Source organism: Patiria miniata, unplaced genomic scaffold (genome assembly GCF_015706575.1).
Source record: "Patiria miniata isolate m_02_andy unplaced genomic scaffold, ASM1570657v1 HiC_scaffold_7, whole genome shotgun sequence".
NCBI classification, from domain to species: Eukaryota; Metazoa; Echinodermata; class Asteroidea; order Valvatida; family Asterinidae; genus Patiria; species Patiria miniata.
This window is the reverse complement of record NW_024037074.1, coordinates 47,484,804-47,505,333: the sequence shown is the minus strand read 5'-3', so window position 1 is coordinate 47,505,333 and position 20,530 is coordinate 47,484,804. Positions and strand designations below refer to the sequence as shown.

At 38.1% G+C, this 20,530-nt stretch overlaps 2 protein-coding genes across 2 annotated transcripts; one reads left to right on the top strand and one right to left on the bottom strand.

The window, feature by feature from the left end:
* Positions 1-92: 92 nt before the first annotated feature.
* LOC119744907 (reticulophagy regulator 3-like) lies at positions 93-6,521 on the bottom strand. The gene is given in 9 exon segments (XM_038221105.1): positions 93-2,009; positions 2,251-2,463; positions 2,584-2,712; positions 3,427-3,511; positions 3,953-4,079; positions 4,394-4,421; positions 5,229-5,335; positions 6,082-6,322; positions 6,325-6,521. Coding segments are annotated over 9 exon segments (1,638 nt in total). The 5' UTR covers positions 6,341-6,521; the 3' UTR covers positions 93-1,317.
* Positions 6,522-6,593: 72 nt separating this feature from the next.
* LOC119744908 (corepressor interacting with RBPJ 1-like) lies at positions 6,594-11,503 on the top strand. Its single transcript, XM_038221106.1, has 6 exons — positions 6,594-6,743; positions 7,249-7,343; positions 8,414-8,651; positions 8,923-9,066; positions 9,238-9,332; positions 9,714-11,503. The coding sequence occupies exons 1-6, from the start codon at positions 6,672-6,674 to the stop codon at positions 10,444-10,446; spliced, it is 1,377 nt and encodes a 458-aa protein (XP_038077034.1). The 5' UTR covers positions 6,594-6,671; the 3' UTR covers positions 10,447-11,503.
* The last annotated feature ends 9,027 nt before the right edge of the window (positions 11,504-20,530 follow it).

Genomic DNA, 20,530 nt, shown 5'->3' with positions numbered 1-20,530 from the left:
CATGTACAAAGATACAGTACCTGTATCGGATTACAAAAAAAAAAAAAACCACACATTTTTTTCCAACCAGTTTTATTCTATTATCCACCAAATTGATCAATTTCACTATTTAATGCAATCCATTTCACAATATTTAGTACAACTCGTATCTAATTTTAAAAATAGGCGATGGGGAGACTCGATATGATCTGATTCTTTAGAATATCTCATTTGTGCAACTAAAACAATGAAAGTTCATGAAGTAGACCACCCTTCTAGACTGACTAATAACTTTGACATTAAATACATGAACACCTCCTTTTAACAATGTATTAAAATATATTTTAAAAAGTCTGACATACTGGAGAAAAAAGATTACACCTTTTCAAACGAAAATTGAGACAAATATTGAGAGAAATTTTGACATGAATGCGAAAACCAAGGTTGCCTGCTCAAGGTCTTGCAAAAGTGGAATACTCGATCGTACATTTTTCTACAAGTTACGCTTAACCAACTTGTGCCAAAGATCTAAATTAAGTACATACAAAGACAGGATCAGCTTTGTTTCAGTGTCCCAATTCTGGGAAATACAGTCAAACCCTGATAAGAAGAGCACCGTTAATACAAGGTCCTGCTTATAACAAGCAAAACTTTTGGTCCCAAGTCTTTGTTTTTCTTTGTTTTCCGTTACTGATAATACAAGGTACCTCATATAACGAGGTCATTTGTAAAGTCCCAAGGACCTTGTTATAAAGGTGTTCGACTGTACTGAGAAAAAAAACCAGGATAACTTATCGATTGGCAGCACCCTGATCTACGGTCTCGCAAAGTTTCCACTTGTTTCTTTTTTATTTATTCAGAAATATGGACAGGATTATTGAAACTTGTTCAATAAATACAAGTAAAACACTTAAAATGAATAAGAATTAGTATTTCTTAAAACTACAATTTTACCCGATAAAATCTTTCACCACCTTAGTTACATGGATTGAGGTTGACGTTCTTAAAATAATTGTTAATTTTTTAAAATAATGCCTGCTCTACCCTATAAGATTATTATGTATTCAACTATTTTCTGGGAAATTCCTGGGAAAATATTACATCGTGCAGCACTTTTGTTTTCTGAATATTTCATTCCAATTGTGGCAATATTGTTAATTTCAAATATTGAGAAAGAAAAGGGTGATAACACACAAGCAAAATTGTGAAAGTCTTACCAACATTCAAAAACCCTTCAACCAATGTTTGAAACGAGTTATCTCATAGTGGTTTTACATTGTGTTTTACAATACATGGATTTGGGAGTAGCTGTACATCTCACAAAATCAGCTCACATATCTATTTCTTTCCACTTAGCCAAGATGTTAGAAGCCCAATACCATAACCACTTCTCCTCGGTTTTGCCTCGTCTTTCTTCTCTCCTGCTACCTGCCCTCCTTCCTGCTCAAGCTCCGCCCTGTCCAACATCTCAAAGTCGGTCGAATCAGAGTCCATTGTTAGTAGTTTCGGTGGCGATGGATTCCTGTCCATGCTGGTTTCAGATTCGGGCAACTTTCGTTGACGTAGGACCTGAGATGGTTCCGAAGTCGAAGAGTTGTCATCTTGGGAGCCCATGTCTTGTAGCTTTGTCAAGACGTCGGACATCAAAGAGGTGACAGTGTGCGACAAGAGCATCGCAGCACCTGGCGGCAACAGCGGCTCATCCCTAGTCTGCTTCCCTCTAGAGTTTTGCCGTCCCAATTTCCCATCTGCCTCCACGTCAGGGAACTCCAAATCCTCTGCCAGGGCCTCGTCCACGTCTGTCGAATCCCGGAAGTGTGATGGGTCGAATGGCATCCCTTCTGGGCTTCTCTGTTTTTCTCTTCCCCCTTGTTCCTTGCTTTTCTCCGGATTCCCTGGAACTGGTGGGTGATCGTCGTAAGGCAGGTCTATTTCTAGTTCATCGGCGCTGTGGTCATAGGCTGTGTTGTCGAAGGATGGGACTTGGGAAAGGCCACCCATGTAGCTTGGTGGTTCAGTGTCGGTGAATTCTGCAGAAAAATGGCAATCAAAACCAGGGATGTCATTTCTCTGAGCTTCTTTCGGAGCTTGCAGATTCTTCCAAATCCATCAGCTTAGCGAGGAGTTTGCAGGAGTTTAATATGGGAGGAGGTAGAGCCCAGCCACTATTACATTACTTGACGATTGATGTACAAAGACTGTGTCATTATGTAACTGTACAGTATTGGATTTTAAAGGATTCAGGAAGGCGTCTTATAAAATCTACCTTACCATCATCGGTAAATTCCAGTGAAAGTCCTTTTGACAGACCCCCAAACAGACCCACTGAGGTCCCACTGCTATTCCGAGCCGATCGCCCAGCGGCGTGGGCAAGTGCTGCATCAACTGCTGGCCCTGGTGTGGGGCAAAACTCATCCAAGTCACTATCGCTGCTGCTGTCGGTGTCAGCGGTGGGATTAGACCTGTTCCTTGCTCTCTTTTGAGCTGTGGGAGTCAAAAGATACGTACTTAATTGATTCCTTGCTTTACACTGCTTTTGATTTAGTAACTCGGATCCACAATTTCTTTTTATTCCCACAAAGCAAACAACTAATAAGTTTTCACCTCTTTTCTTTTCTCGGCGAGGACTGTCGATACTATGGTCCAACTGCTGTAGTATTGGCCCGATACGCTGATACAGACTACCTGTGACGTTGTGGTATTCCAAGGCAGGCCATAGAAGAAGGCCAGTAACTGGAAATAAGAACAAGATGGACACTGAGTCTCAAAAGATGAAGCAGCTGTACAAATGTACAGGTTTAAGCTGTTAGCAGAAGACCTATAAGTAAATCTAGAGGACCTACTCAAAGGTACGGAGGACCTAACCACAGTTGTGTAAGATCTTGCCTTAGATGGGACCTAGCTATAATCATGGAGGACCAGGCCATAGTCATGGAGGACCTGTCCACAGTCATGCAGGACCTGGCCACAGTCATGCAGGACCAGGCCATAGTCATGGAGGACCTGTCCACAGTCATGCAGGACCTGGCCACAGTCATGCAGGACCTGGCCACAATCATGGAGAACCTGGCCACAGTCATGCAGGACCAGGCCATAGTCATGCAGGACCTGGCCACAGTCATGCAGGACCTGGCCACAGTCATGCAGGACCAGGCCATAGTCATGCAGGACCTGGCCACAGTCATGCAGGACCTGGCCACAGTCATGCAGGACCTGGCCACAGTCATGGAGGACCTGGCCACAGTCATGGAGGACCTGGCCAGTCATGCAGAACCTAGCCATACTTAACCATAGTCTGAGGAACTACATGCAGGACCTTACCATAGTCATGAAAGACCAAGCCATAGTCGACACCTAACCATAGTCGGGACCTAGCCATGGCTCACCTTGCTATAGACATGGAAGACCTTACAAAAGGACCTAGTAGCCGCAGTCAAGAAAACTTACCAATCAGGTAGGATATGAAGACCCCTGAGAAGTAATGTCCAACGGCTGCCATCACCAGGCACAAGCTACATACATACAGGCAAAACTGAAAAAAATAAAAAATAAACACTACATTTACAACGAGGTACCATTTCCCCTGTTATGGACCTTCCTATCAAATCTTCCCACTTTGACATTGTTTCCTTTCCTTAACACCCACTGCGCTCGCAAGATCAAATTTCAAAGACATTTCCATGGAAAGCAGACACTTCTGCTTAGCCAACTTCTCCACCAAGTACAAATCAGCTTGGGACCTGTCTCAAGCATTACATTGGAACGCAATGTTGGCTGGTAACCTGTTTCTGCTAAGCAAATTATTCTCTGTGATTAGCAACTTTCCGTACTTAGCAGCTGCATGAATTCAACTTATGACATGGATCCTAGCGTGTTCTTTAAAAAGCAAATATTAACAGGCTCTTGCAACTGCATCTGCAGATTTTTAAAAACAAAACTGAATGGCAGTTGACCGGCCTCCAGACATACTCACCTTCGATGGGTGCTCTCTGCGGAGCTTCCACATCCTGGTATTCAGCCCTTCCATGGTAACCCACAACCTGGCTGTATGTTCACACAGCTCCGGAAGACTTAGTAGCTTTGCATGGACAGGGGTCCAACTAAACAAAAAAGGAAAATGAAAATCATTTTAAACGAGCCAGCCGACACTGGCAACTACATGCTTGAGTGGCAAGATGTCTGCACTAGCAAGCAGAAGTTGTGGGTTCACATCTCATCCTTGTCGGTCATTTCTTAGTAACTCTCGGAAAGCACTGAGTATAAGTGTTCAAAAGCGTGTGATCCAAATCATTGTGACTGTAAAGAAAAACAAAAAACTAGTCTTTGGTTCTTTTTAACAAAAAGTTGCAAGTCTGTGTTTCTGAAATCCAGCCAGAATTTTTTGATATTTGGAAAAGGCAAAGTATAAACTCACCCTTCATCATCGTCATCTGGCCGAGGAACTGTGAAAAAGGAGAAAATCCATTATCACAGACATTTATCATATTTATCTCCAAAAATGACTCATCTGGTAATACCCAGTTTTCGGCAGTTTAAAGGCAATACAGTCGACTCTCATTATAACAAACTCGTTCGGACCTAGCCAAATTGTTTGTTGTATCAGAATTTTGTATTAAGAGGAACATCAGACCCATTCATTGTGCACATAACTTTACAGTCGGGACGTCACCAAGACTTTATGTTTGCTATAACCAGAATTTTGTATTAACAGAGTTTGTACTAATGAGAGTCGACTGTACATACACAACATGTGCAAACATAAAAAACAATACAACCAAATTATTATGAAAAACCTTACTTGACTGTTACTAAATAACAGTCTCAAGCATCCTGTTAAATCATGGCACCTGGTGTGCTGTGACTGCTGTCATTTTCTAGAAAAGTGAAATGTTTTTTTGAATTTCTCAAGGATGGTCGGCTGACCACTGTTGGAAAAAAACAACGGCTTTTTTTTCTCCAAATACTGCCCCAATTTACCAAATTTAGTTAGTCCACATTCTGTTTGCAATCCCTTACACATCCGTGAACGGGTGCAAGCCCGCTAGACCCTGACCTTACAATTCCCTGACATCTATAAATTGTCCATACATTAATCAAGGAGATCGGAGTTTTATATGTCAAGGTCAAGGTGTACTGTGCTCTTTTTTTTTTTAATTCCTTCTAAGGAAGCTAATTAGATGCATGGCCATCCTGATTACTGGCCTTCACCAATAAAAGTACAAATTCAAGAAGATTTTTATAAGCCATACCTCTTATCTCTGGCCACACTTTTGTCCGTATAGTTTCCATGGAAACAAAGACCATGCAGGAGACTGCTCCCAGGAAGACGGCACGGTAGTGCGTAGTGACGGCCAACCTGGTATGACAAACAATAGCAACACTTATGGTCTTTAATTGTCTGGAATGACTAGAAATATCATGAGTATAAACTAGGAATTTAAGCCAAAAAAGGGCAAACTCCCACCGAACTTCATTATACACTGTAATTATCAGTATGAATAACAAAATTATTAATTTGTCACAATCAGGCCATTTCCTCCTTTACGAAGGGAGTCCAGTATGTGGCCACAGAATAGGGTGAGCCCGGCTCATTTCTTTTCAGGACAAATTCAGAGAAATGAATTGCAGGATTGAAAAAGAATGATCTAACAAGTCAACTTATTACAAACTCACCAAGAATCCGTCATAAACAGGCACATGATAAACATGATAAATCAAAACCCTGCCCTCTTTCAACAAAATTAAGCTAGCCGATATTTAACATTAGCGAACTATTTAGATGATTATAAACACCTAAACAGACTTTTCCTGCTTGGTATCATCAGATCATATACAAAGCAAAATGTTTAGGTAGGCCTACTTTAACTTAATTCCAAAAACATAAAATTAAAAGTGTCTTTTCGAATTTCGTTCTCTTATTTCATGTATTTGGAACGGAGTCATAAACTGATAAACTACACCATGTACACGATTGCCCAGTTTGGGGACTTTCTTTGTCATGTTCCCCTCACAAAAGGAAACAATTGTAACGATCGCCTTTTGTGTCGATCGAGTTCAATGTCACATGATTGAAGAAAAAGTTACTCATTCACTCATGCTCACCAAAATAACCCATTCACACACAGCACCATGACCGCGCTACGGGCTGGTTTTTCCCACACAAGAAGGCTCTGAACGGACATGATGAACCCCTCAAGTGGGCCCAGAAACTGCCTCAGTCTCTGCTCTCGATGTTTGACCTCGGCCTGGCGCTCCGATTCTCTCATTTCGGCGTCAGAAAAGTTGCTCTTGACCGGATTTACGACAACTCCTTCCCCGTATTCGTCCATGTTTATGTTTACAATGTTTTGGTTTGCGTCATTAGAATTTAGATGGAACCATTCTGAAACGGGTCAATCACCCTATGAAATAGAGATTTTAAACCTAGATTATTTAAGTACAGTTTCATTAGAATTCAACGAAATATTTGAAAAGTTGATGTTACTATTTGCTTATGAATAAGAATGCGGAGATTGAATTTTTACAATTTAAAAACCAGCTGAGTAAAATTGGCGACTAAATAATAACCCCCTTTGTTGTTATGGAATTTTCTCAGCATTCTTGGTAAGACGTCATATTAACCTGTCAACGATCTGACAACAGAGGGCGCAATTTCATATTTCGTGTACGTTTGAGCATCGTAGACAAGCAAGATGGGGAAATCTTTCGCGAATTTCATGTGTAAAAAGTTCTTCCACCCTTCTTCTTTTGCAAATATTAAAAGGGTAAGTACATAAATGTAAACTGGTTCTTTGTGTGATTAAATTTGAATCTGTTATGGAATAGGAATTCTCTTGAAATTGCTCAAGTTAAAGATTTAAAGTGTGCCCCATTCACCGTAGGCGTAGGGGCCTACAAGTCGCCCCATCAAACAGGTCGAATGCATTGGATATTGTTACGGCAGACGACCGTCCGGTTCCCTGTATTCAACGTCAGGATCTTTTGCTCTTAGAACCAGCTATCAACCGAATGGTTCTTGGACTTTCTTTCCCATTTATGAAATCCTCCAAAGACAAAGCCCCTGATTTCATTGATTATGAAGAAGAAAATGAAATCTACCTCGACAAAAAGTAAGATTTGATGTTTGATTAAATCGTTAGGCCTCCATTTCCGTTCAGTATTGAAAAGTATTCATATTTTGATGTATTAAATATTATTTGAGAAAATAAACATGTGCCACCTTTGTCATGTTTGTGTATCTTATTAAGACTTAAATTAAATTGTCCACAGGTTTGGCTTGCTGAACAGCGTGTAAAAGAAGAGACGCAAAAACAAGATGGACTACGAGAGGAGTACGAGAGAGATCAGGACCATTACAACAACAGGTGAGACACTCCTGTCACCCTCATTCCATCCCCACCTACCCCCTCTCCCTCACCCCCTCTCCCCCACCCCCCTCCCCCACCATGACAAGGAGGCAATAACATTTCATGTCAGTAGTTCACTATTTCAGGAAATAGGTAGGCCTTACAAGTAATATCAGCCAATAACAACATCTAATCATTGGCACACCATTGTACATTGGTTGCTGTGTGTTTACAATTCAGCATTCCAGATTCTTAAACCAGTCAGTTTCTGGAAAATGCATCTGGTAACAAGACAAGAGAGTTGCAAAACTGTATTCCAAGTTTAAAGGTTACTTCCAGAACTGTAAGGTTTTTTACAAACCTTACAGATAAACCACTATAAATTTGCTGTGGCAGACAATTGTCAATTTCGTTTATAACTCTTGTCACAAAATTCACGGCCCCAGTATTTCACATGTATTATCTTGACATGGCTCGGTACCTATAGGGTTGTTCAGATCCCTTAAATGTCATACGACATGGTGAAATTTACGAGAATTTCACTTATACCAAGATCACAGGAATCTCCACTCGGCTGTCTGTCATAGTTGGTTGTCGACTGAAAGGGCGCCATAACTTTCTTGACCAACTACGGGGCGGCTTTCATTCGACGACATGAGAGAAAGAAAAAGCTTGTTGAAAGCCGTACTGTGGTTGGTCAAGAGAATTAAAGTGCTCTCAGTCGACAGCCAACTATGACAGACGGCCTAGTGGAGATTCCTGTGATTATAGTAAGCGAAATTCTCATAAAGTTTACCATGTCGTACCGTATTACATTTCAGGGATTTGAACCAATTCCAACCCTACAGGTACCTAGCCATGTCAAGATAATACATATGAAATACTGGGGAGTTAAGAGTTATAAACAAAATTGACAATTGTCTGCCACAGCAACTTTATACTGGTCTATCTGTAAGAATTGTAAAAACCTTACAGTCTTGGAAGTACCCCAGGCCTTGGATCCAAATCTGGAAAAAAAGTGCCCTGTGAAGTATGGATAAAAATGTTTAAAGCTAAACTAAATTCTCTGTTGATTTCTGAACATCCAGACAGTTGATGGGCGACGAGCGAGTCAAGCACGGCTTGACGTTCATCTACGAGGCTCCCAAGGCCTACCAGAAGGAAGCGGAGAAGGAAACGGACGGGAAGTTGGTCTGGAAGAGAGCCGCGCCGGCCCAGGGGTCTGACTCGATGGCGGGCGGGTCTGGGCTAGACGGTGGGGCAGGGGTGCGAAACGTCCGGTGCGTGAAGTGCAACCAGATGGGCCACATCCCTACAGACAGGGAGGTATGGCGCTTTTGACTACAGTCGAGTCTCAGACCTAGCCAAATTGTTTGTTATATCAGAATTTTGTATTAAGAGGAACATCAGTCCCATTCATTGTTTTGACTGTCTGTGATTGTTCAGATAGCAGGAGGTTTAAGAAATGTTCTGGCTAAATCTGCTAGCAAACGGTCACAAGAAAGATCAATCACATGACATGAGTGCTAAGCAAATTTGCTTACCATCCCTAGAAATTTAACCCATGTCTTCAAATGTTTTATCCTTTTCCCCAAAGTGTCCCATGTACAAGACCACAGAGGAGAAGCCAACAGAGGGATCCGTTCATCAGGATCAGCTAGTGGAAGACATGCGACGCGACGGCTACGCCTTCAAACAGAGCGTGCTCGGGAGAAGCATCGACGATGCCAAATTCAGTAGGGTACGTCTTAAGAAGACACTTTTAGATTCTTGTTCAGTTGTGTTTAGTTAACGAGGGAGTGTCTTTTTGTCATTCTAAAAAGATTACTCCCCAGTTCTTGATTAAGAAAGAAATGCAAATACACACGCAAGTGGCTAATGAATTTATCCTCTTTTTTTTTGGTCTTGAAAGGATTTAGTTGGCGATGACGATTCCGATGATGGACCTCCGCCAGAGGAAGCCTTCTTGAGCTCGTTGACCAAGAAACAAAAGAAGAAACTCCTCAAGTAAGCCAGAGTAGAGAGCCATTGCTCCTTTCAAAATGACTCAACCAGTTCAAAACAGGCTAAATATTAATGCTTTGGTTGCGGTAGACTATCAGAGCTCTTATAAAATTACTTCAGTAGAGGGAAGAACCAACAGTTAATATCGACATCTCCCTGACAAAAAAAAACATTTTTCAAGTCATTGACTGCTGCACTGTATAGGTTTCTAATTGGCAAGCTGACTCCAGCAGTCTCAGTGGTCAAGTGATTAGGACATCTAAACTAGAAAGCAGGAGTTCCAGTAACAAACTCTTGAGCAACAGAGTATGCATTGCTTAAGTTACGTCCACCAAGGGTAGAACCAAGTATTAAAAGACACTCTTTGTGTTTTTGATTTACTAGGAAACTGAACCGCATGGAAAAGAAGCACTCTGGATCTGTACACAAGAAAAAGAAGGGCCACAAGAAACGACGACGCAGCGACAGCAGCTCCTCGGATGACAGGCCAAGGAAACACCACCGAGATGAGAAGAAGCCCAAGAGAAGCCGTGAGACGAGCAGCGACTCAAGCAGCAGTGATGAGAGATCAGACGGAAGACATCGTCATCATCGGGAGACTCACTCAAGACAGCGGCAGGAGAGAAGCGGCGGAGAGAGAGACATCTCCAGAGGAAACCGGAAGAGGAGAGACTCCGGGAGTGATGACGAGGAAGAACGCAGACCCGCAAAGATGCGCGACAGTTACAATCCGCGTCACAGCGATGGGCTTGGCGAGCACGGCCGCAGTATCAAGAAAGAGCGAACATCTGAAGATCGTAACAGAAGCCAGAACGGTCACAGACAGCGGCAGGACGATGACGAGGACAGACGCGGAAGATCCAAACCTGCCAGGCAAGATCTTGATCACGTTTCTCGCGATCGTCGTGAGTTACATGATCGTGATGATTCCGATCGTTCCTCCCACAAGCTCTCTCGCAGAGACCGCGACTCAAGGGAGAGGGAGACCCCACGGATCAAAGTCGAGAAAGACAGAAGGGAGGACAGACGAGACCGGGAACAGAGTAACAGAAACTCTAAGAACTATAGTGACGATAGGGCTGACAGATACGGTGGCAGCAGAAAAGACAGAAAATGATGACCTAATTTTAACATGTACTTGTGTACAATTAGAATGTAATACAGCAGAACGAACCAGGGATATGTTATTGGTCTTTGCGATGTTGTGGGTTTTTTTTCTTTTTAGAGGCAACTGTAGACATCTATTATTGTAAAACAGTGTCTTGCTTGTGCAAATGCTGTTAAATAGTCGCTAGGACTTAAGAACATGTAGTCGTTACATTTTTAATTTATTTTGGAAGTGCGTTCAGGTATATGTACAGCTTAACTTGACCAGTTCGCGCCAGATGACCTGTATACATGCAAAGGTTTTGCGGTACTTGTAACGATTGACAGATAAACACGCAGGGAACGAGGCTGAAAATATCTGTCTGCGATCTGCTCGCAGTGAGTGAGGCTGGAAATATGAGTGTGCTGCCCGCAGGTGATGGCTTCAACCCGCCTGGCTTGAGGTCGAGTGAAAAGTAATCCCGCGCCTCGTTCCGTTCTTGTCGAAAAAAAACCCGGCGCCAACTGGTTAATGGTCTTAACCTTCAACATTGATAGTCCTGAAGCCTCCAATTTCATTCAATTTTTCCCCCATTTGTGTTGAGTAAATATTGTACTGTATTTGACAAATAAAACACGAGTCTCATTTTGCATTGTATCAAGATTAATACAGTGCTTAAACGATGTAGCCGGTGACCTAAAAAAAAACAATAGTGACCTATTTTTAGGAATATTTTATGGTACAGAGTTGTATTTGACAAAAGTAGAAGAAAAAAAAAAGTTCAAAACCTATATTCTGTTGTATTCCAACCTGGTTTTGGAAAGTTTTTTTTTAATAATCTGTAAGGCAGTTTTGTGGGAATGTGTGCTAGGGTTACTGAGGCATGTGTCCTGCAAGTTTGAAGAAATTCCTTTTTTTCCTAAAAAAATTAAACGAAATTGCAAGGGGTTAGCCTTGCAAGGGGTTCAGTTCTGTGAATGCAGAAATTTCATTGGAAGTCGGAGGAGCACCGGTTAATACCCACACATCCAATATTTTGAAGATTTATGTGAGAAATAAATAAACGAATTTTACCGATTTTACCCAATATTTTGGTCCAAATTTTCTTTTCAAAAGCAAATCTTTCTACAAATGGAGTTGAAATGTGTTCTAGGGTCCCTTAGGCATCTTTCTAGCAAGTTTCAAGGAATTTCATTTTTTGGCCAAAATTGAAAAAAATGCAAGGGGTTAGCCTTACATTTTTATCAAAATTTGGCCAAAAATTGACTTTTCTCAAAACAATGCAGAACTTCCTTTGGAAGTCAGAGGAGCACCAATCAATATTCAATAATCCAATATTTTGAAGATTTGGGCAAAAACCATCGATTTTGTGAGAAATAAATTAACATTTTTGACTGATTTTACCCCATATTTTGGTCCATATTTTCTGTTGAAAAGCAAATCTTTCTACGAATAGAGTTGGAATGTGTTCTAGGGTCCCTTAGGCATCTTTTTAGCAAGTTTCAAGGAATTTCATTTTTGGCCAAAATTGAAAAAAAATGCAAGGGGTTAGCCTTACATTTTAATCAAAATTTGGCCAAAAATTGACTTTTCTCAAAACAATGCAGAACTTCCTTTGGAAGTCAGAGGAGCACCAAACAATACTCAAACATCCAATATTTTGAAGATTTGGGCAAAAACCATTGATTTTGTGAGAAATAAATTAACATTTTTGACTGATTTCACCCCATATTTTGGTCCATATTTTCTGTTGAAAAGCAAATCTTTCTACGAATAGAGTTGGAATGTGTTCTAGGGTCCCTTGGGCATCTTTTTAGCAAGTTTCAAGGAATTTCATTTTTTTGGCCAAAATTTAAAAAAAATGCAAGGGGTTAGCCTTACATTTTTATCAAAATTTGGCCAAAAATTGACTTTTCTCAAAACAATGCAGGACTTCCTTTGGAAGTCAGAGGAGCACCAATCAATACTCAAACATCCAATATTTTGAAGATTTGGGCAAAACCATCGATTTTGTGAGAAATAAATTAACATTTTTGACTGATTTTACCCCATATTTTGGTCCATATTTTCAGTTGAAAAGCAAATCTTTCTACGAATAGAGTTGGAATGTGTTCTAGGGTCCCTTAGGCATCTTTCTAGCAAGTTTCAAGGAATTTCATTTTTTGGCCAAAATTGAAAAAAAATGCAAGGGGTTAGCCTTACATTTTTATCAAAATTTGGCCAAAAATTGACTTTTCTCAAAACAATGCAGGACTTCCTTTGGAAGTCAGAGGAGCACCAAACAATACTCAAACATCCAATATTTTGAAGATTTGGGCAAAAACCATCGATTTTGTGAGAAATAAATTAACATTTTTGACTGATTTTACCCCATATTTTGGTCCATATTTTCTGTTGAAAAGCAAATCTTTCTACGAATAGAGTTGGAATGTGTTCTAGGGTCCCTTAGACATCTTTCTAGCAAGTTTCAAGGAATTTCATATTTTGGCCAAAATTTAAAAAAAATGCAATGGGTTAGCCTTACATTTTTATCAAAATTTGGCCAAAAATTGACTTTTCTCAAAACAATGCAGAACTTCCTTTGGAAGTCAGAGGAGCACCAAACAATACTCAAACATCCAATATTTTGAAGATTTGGGCAAAAACCATCGATTTTGTGAGAAATAAATTAACATTTTTGACTGATTTTACCCCATATTTTGGTCCATATTTTCTGTTGAAAAGCAAATCTTTCTACGAATAGAGTTGGAATGTGTTCTAGGGTCCCTTAGGCATCTTTTTAGCAAGTTTCAAGGAATTTCATTTTTTGGCCAAAATTGAAAAAAAATGCAAGGGGTTAGCCTTACATTTTTATCAAAATTTGGCCAAAAATTGACTTTTCTCAAAACAATGCAGAACTTCCTTTGGAAGTCAGAGGAGCACCAAACAAAACTCAAACATCCAATATTTTGAAGATTTGGGCAAAAACCATCGATTTTGTGAGAAATAAATTAACATTTTTGACTGATTTTACCCCATATTTTGGTCCATATTTTCTGTTGCAAAGCAAATCTTTCTACGAATAGAGTTGGAATGTGTTCAAGGGTCCCTTAGGCATCTTTCTAGCAAGTTTCAAGGGATTTCATTTTTTGGCCAAAATTGAAAAAAATGCAAAGGGTTAGCCTTACATTTTTATCAAAATTTGGCCAAAAATTGACTTTTCTCAAAACAATGCAGAACTTCCTTTGGAAGTCAGAGGAGCACCAATCAATACTCAAACATCCAATATTTTGAAGATTTGGGCAAAAACCATCGATTTTGTGAGAAATAAATTAACATTTTTGACTGATTTTACCCCATATTTTGGTCCATATTTTCAGTTGAAAAGCAAATCTTTCTACGAATAGAGTTGGAATGTGTTCTAGGGTCCCTTAGGCATCTTTCTAGCAAGTTTCAAGGGATTTCATTTTTTGGCCAAAATTGAAAAAAATGCAAAGGGTTAGCCTTACATTTTTATCAAAATTTGGCCAAAAATTGACTTTTCTCAAAACAATGCAGAACTTCCTTTGGAAGTCAGAGGAGCACCAATCAATACTCAAACATCCAATATTTTGAAGATTTGGGCAAAAACCATCGATTTTGTGAGAAATAAATTAACATTTTGACTGATTTTACCCCATATTTTGGTCCATATTTTCAGTTGAAAAGCAAATCTTTCTACGAATAGAGTTGGAATGTGTTCTAGGGTCCCTTAGGCATCTTTCTAGCAAGTTTCAAGGAATTTCATTTTTTGGCCAAAATTGAAAAAAAAATGCAAGGGGTTAGCCTTACATTTTTATCAAAATTTGGCCAAAAATTGACTTTTCTCAAAACAATGCAGGACTTCCTTTGAAAGTCAGAGGAGCACCAATCAATACTGAAACATCCAATATTTTGAAGATTTGGGCAAAAACCATCGATTTTGTGAGAAATAAATTAACATTTTTGACTGATTTTACCCCATATTTTGGTCCATATTTTCTGTTGAAAAGCAAATCTTTCTACGAATAGAGTTGGAATGTGTTCTAGGGTCCCTTAGGCATCTTTCTAGCAAGTTTCAAGGAATTTCATTTTTTGGCCAAAATTGAAAAAAAATGCAAGGGGTTAGCCTTACATTTTTATCAAAATTTGGCCAAAAATTGACTTTTCTCAAAACAATGCAGAATTTCCTTTGGAAGTCAGAGGAGCACCAAACAATACTCAAACATCCAATATTTTGAAGATTTGGGCAAAAACCATCGATTTTGTGAGAAATAAATTAACATTTTTGACTGATTTTACCCCATATTTTGGTCCATATTTTCTGTTGAAAAGCAAATCTTTCTACGAATAGAGTTGGAATGTGTTCTAGGGTCCCTTGGGCATCTTTTTAGCAAGTTTCAAGGAATTTCATTTTTTGGCCAAAATTGAAAAAAAATGCAAGGGGTTAGCCTTACATTTTTATCAAAATTTGGCCAAAAATTGACTTTTGTCAAAACAATGCAGAATTTCCTTTGGAAGTCAGAGGAGCACCAAACAATACTCAAACATCCAATATTTTGAAGATTTGGGCAAAAACCATCGATTTTGTGAGAAAAAATTATCATTTTTGACTGATTTTACCCCATATTTTGGTCCATATTTTCTGTTGAAAAGCAAATCTTTCTACGAATAGAGTTGGAATGTGTTCTAGGGTCCCTTGGGCATCTTTTTAGCAAGTTTCAAGGAATTTCATTTTTGGCCAAAATTGAAAAAAAATGCAAGGGGTTAGCCTTACATTTTTATCAAAATTTGGCCAAAAATGGACTTTTGTCAAAACAATGCAGGACTTCCTTTGGAAGTCAGAGGAGCACCAATCAATACTCAAACATCCAATATTTTGAAGATTTGGGCAAAACCATCGATTTTGTGAGAAATAAATTAACATTTTTGACTGATTTTACCCCATATTTTGGTCCATATTTTCAGTTGAAAAGCAAATCTTTCTACGAATAGAGTTGGAATGTGTTCTAGGGTCCCTTAGGCATCTTTCTAGCAAGTTTCAAGGAATTTCATTTTTTGGCCAAAATTGAAAAAAAATGCAAGGGGTTAGCCTTACATTTTTATCAAAATTTGGCCAAAAATTGACTTTTCTCAAAACAATGCAGGACTTCCTTTGGAAGTCAGAGGAGCACCAAACAATACTCAAACATCCAATATTTTGAAGATTTGGGCAAAAACCATCGATTTTGTGAGAAATAAATTAACATTTTTGACTGATTTTACCCCATATTTTGGTCCATATTTTCTGTTGAAAAGCAAATCTTTCTACGAATAGAGTTGGAATGTGTTCTAGGGTCCCTTAGACATCTTTCTAGCAAGTTTCAAGGAATTTCATTTTTTGGCCAAAATTTAAAAAAAATGCAATGGGTTAGCCTTACATTTTTATCAAAATTTGGCCAAAAATTGACTTTTCTCAAAACAATGCAGAACTTCCTTTGGAAGTCAGAGGAGCACCAAACAATACTCAAACATCCAATATTTTGAAGATTTGGGCAAAAACCATCGATTTTGTGAGAAATAAATTAACATTTTTGACTGATTTTACCCCATATTTTGGTCCATATTTTCTGTTGAAAAGCAAATCTTTCTACGAATAGAGTTGGAATGTGTTCTAGGGTCCCTTAGGCATCTATTTAGCAAGTTTCAAGGAATTTCATTTTTTGGCCAAAATTGAAAAAAAATGCAAGGGGTTAGCCTTACATTTTTATCAAAATTTGGCCAAAAATTGACTTTTCTCAAAACAATGCAGAACTTCCTTTGGAAGTCAGAGGAGCACCAAACAAAACTCAAACATCCAATATTTTGAAGATTTGGGCAAAAACCATCGATTTTGTGAGAAATAAATTAACATTTTTGACTGATTTTACCCCATATTTTGGTCCATATTTTCTGTTGCAAAGCAAATCTTTCTACGAATAGAGTTGGAATGTGTTCAAGGGTCCCTTAGGCATCTTTCTAGCAAGTTTCAAGGGATTTCATTTTTTGGCCAAAATTGAAAAAAATGCAAAGGTTAGCCTTACATTTTTATCAAAATTTGGCCAAAAATTGACTTTTCTCAAAACAATGCAGAACTTCCTTTGGAAGTCAGAGGAGCACCAATCAATACTCAAACATCCAATATTTTGAAGATTTGGGCAAAAACCATCGATTTTGTGAGAAATAAATTAACATTTTTGACTGATTTTACCCCATATTTTGGTCCATATTTTCAGTTGAAAAGCAAATCTTTCTACGAATAGAGTTGGAATGTGTTCTAGGGTCCCTTAGGCATCTTTCTAGCAAGTTTCAAGGAATTTCATTTTTTGGCCAAAATTGAAAAAAAAATGCAAGGGGTTAGCCTTACATTTTTATCAAAATTTGGCCAAAAATTGACTTTTCTCAAAACAATGCAGGACTTCCTTTGAAAGTCAGAGGAGCACCAATCAATACTGAAACATCCAATATTTTGAAGATTTGGGCAAAAACCATCGATTTTGTGAGAAATAAATTAACATTTTTGACTGATTTTACCCCATATTTTGGTCCATATTTTCTGTTGAAAAGCAAATCTTTCTACGAATAGAGTTGGAATGTGTTCTAGGGTCCCTTAGGCATCTTTCTAGCAAGTTTCAAGGAATTTCATTTTTTGGCCAAAATTGAAAAAAAATGCAAGGGGTTAGCCTTACATTTTTATCAAAATTTGGCCAAAAATTGACTTTTCTCAAAACAATGCAGAATTTCCTTTGGAAGTCAGAGGAGCACCAAACAATACTCAAACATCCAATATTTTGAAGATTTGGGCAAAAACCATCGATTTTGTGAGAAATAAATTAACATTTTTGACTGATTTTACCCCATATTTTGGTCCATATTTTCTGTTGAAAAGCAAATCTTTCTACGAATAGAGTTGGAATGTGTTCTAGGGTCCCTTGGGCATCTTTTTAGCAAGTTTCAAGGAATTTCATTTTTTGGCCAAAATTGAAAAAAAATGCAAGGGGTTAGCCTTACATTTTTATCAAAATTTGGCCAAAAATTGACTTTTGTCAAAACAATGCAGAATTCCTTTGGAAGTCAGAGGAGCACCAAACAATACTCAAACATCCAATATTTTGAAGATTTGGGCAAAAACCATCGATTTTGTGAGAAAAAATTATCATTTTTGACTGATTTTACCCCATATTTTGGTCCATATTTTCTGTTGAAAAGCAAATCTTTCTACGAATAGAGTTGGAAAGTGTTCTAGGGTCCCTTGGGCATCTTTTTAGCAAGTTTCAAGGAATTTCATTTTTTGGCCAAAATTGAAAAAAAATGCAAGGGGTTAGCCTTACATTTTTATCAAAATTTGGCCAAAAATGGACTTTTGTCAAAACAATGCAGGACTTCCTTTGGAAGTCAGAGGAGCACCAAACAATACTCAAACATCCAATATTTTGAAGATTTGGGCAAAAACCATCGATTTTGTGAGAAATAAATTAACATTTTTGACTGATTTTACCCCATATTTTGGTCCATATTTTCTGTTGAAAAGCAAATCTTTCTACGAATAGAGTTGGAATGTGTTCTAGGGTCCCTTGGGCATCTTTTTAGCAAGTTTCAAGGAATTTCATTTTTTGGCCAAAATTGAAAAAAAATGCAAGGGGTTAGCCTTACATTTTTATCAAAATTTGGCCAAAAATTGACTTTTCTCAAAACAATGCAGGACTTCCTTTGGAAGTCAGAGGAGCACCAAACAATACTCAAACATCCAATATTTTGAAGATTTGGGCAAAAACCATCGATTTTGTGAGAAATAAATTAACATTTTTGACTGATTTTACCCCATATTTTGGTCCATATTTTCTGTTGAAAAGCAAATCTTTCTACGAATAGAGTTGGAATGTGTTCTAGGGTCCCTTGGGCATCTTTTTAGCAAGTTTCAAGGAATTTCATTTTTTGGCCAAAATTGAAAAAAAATGCAAGGGGTTAGCCTTACATTTTTATCAAAATTTGGCCAAAAATGGACTTTTCTCAAAACAATGCAGAATTTCCTTTGGAAGTCAGAGGAGCACCAAACAATACTCAAACATCCAATATTTTGAAGATTTGGGCAAAAACCATCGATTTTGTGAGAAATAAATTAACATTTTTGACTGATTTTACCCCATATTTTGGTCCATATTTTCTGTTGAAAAGCAAATCTTTCTACGAATAGAGTTGGAATGTGTTCTAGGGTCCCTTGGGCATCTTTTTAGCAAGTTTCAAGGAATTTCATTTTTTGGCCAAAATTGAAAAAAAATGCAAGGGGTTAGCCTTACATTTTTATCAAAATTTGGCCAAAAATGGACTTTTCTCAAAACAATGCAGAACTTCCTTTGGAAGTCAGAGGAGCACCAAACAATACTCAAACATCCAATATTTTGAAGATTTGGGCAAAAACCATCGATTTTGTGAGAAATAAATTAACATTTTTGACTGATTTTACCCCATATTTTGGTCCATATTTTCAGTTGAAAAGCAAATCTTTCTACGAATAGAGTTGGAATGTGTTCTAGGGTCCCTTAGGCATCTTTCTAGCAAGTTTCAAGGAATTTCATTTTTTGGCCAAAATTGAAAAAAAATGCAAGGGGTTAGCCTTACATTTTTATCAAAATTTGGCCAAAAATTGACTTTTCTCAAAACAATGCAGGACTTCCTTTGGAAGTCAGAGGAGCACCAAACAATACTCAAACATCCAATATTTTGAAGATTTGGGCAAAAACCATCGATTTTGTGAGAAATAAATTAACATTTTTGACTGATTTTACCCCATATTTTGGTCCATATTTTCTGTTGAAAAGCAAATCTTTCTACGAATAGAGTTGGAATGTGTTCTAGGGTCCCTTAGGCATCTTTCTAGCAAGTTTCAAGGAATTTCATTTTTTGGCCAAAATTTAAAAAAAATGCAAGGGGTTAGCCTTACATTTTTATCAAAATTTGGCCAAAAATTGACTTTTCTCAAAACAATGCAGAACTTCCTTTGGAAGTCAGAGGAGCACCAAACAATACTCAAACATCCAATATTTTGAAGATTTGGGCAAAAACCATCGATTTTGTGAGAAATAAATTAACATTTTTGACTGATTTTACCCCATATTTTGGTCCATATTTTCTGTTGAAAAGCAAATCTTTCTACGAATAGAGTTGGAATGTGTTCTAGGGTCCCTTAGGCATCTTTTAGCAAGTTTCAAGGAATTTCATTTTTTGGCCAAAATTGAAAAAAAATGCAAGGGGTTAGCCTTACATTTTTATCAAAATTTGGCCAAAAATTGACTTTTCTCAAAACAATGCAGAACTTCCTTTGGAAGTCAGAGGAGCACCAAACAAAACTCAAACATCCAATATTTTGAAGATTTGGGCAAAAACCATCGATTTTGTGAGAAATAAATTAACATTTTTGACTGATTTTACCCCATATTTTGGTCCATATTTTCTGTTGCAAAGCAAATCTTTCTACGAATAGAGTTGGAATGTGTTCAAGGGTCCCTTAGGCATCTTTCTAGCAAGTTTCAAGGATTTCATTTTTTGGCCAAAATTGAAAAAAATGCAAAGGGTTAGCCTTACATTTTTATCAAAATTTGGCCAAAAATTGACTTTTCTCAAAACAATGCAGAACTTCCTTTGGAAGTCAGAGGAGCACCAATCAATACTCAAACATCCAATATTTTGAAGATTTGGGCAAAAACCATCGATTTTGTGAGAAATAAATTAACATTTTTGACTGATTTTACCCCATATTTTGGTCCATATTTTCAGTTGAAAAGCAAATCTTTCTACGAATAGAGTTGGAATGTGTTCTAGGGTCCCTTAGGCATCTTTCTAGCAAGTTTCAAGGATTTCATTTTTTGGCCAAAATTGAAAAAAATGCAAAGGGTTAGCCTTACATTTTTATCAAAATTTGGCCAAAAATTGACTTTTCTCAAAACAATGCAGAACTTCCTTTGGAAGTCAGAGGAGCACCAATCAATACTCAAACATCCAATATTTTGAAGATTTGGGCAAAAACCATCGATTTTGTGAGAAATAAATTAACATTTTTGACTGATTTTACCCCATATTTTGGTCCATATTTTCAGTTGAA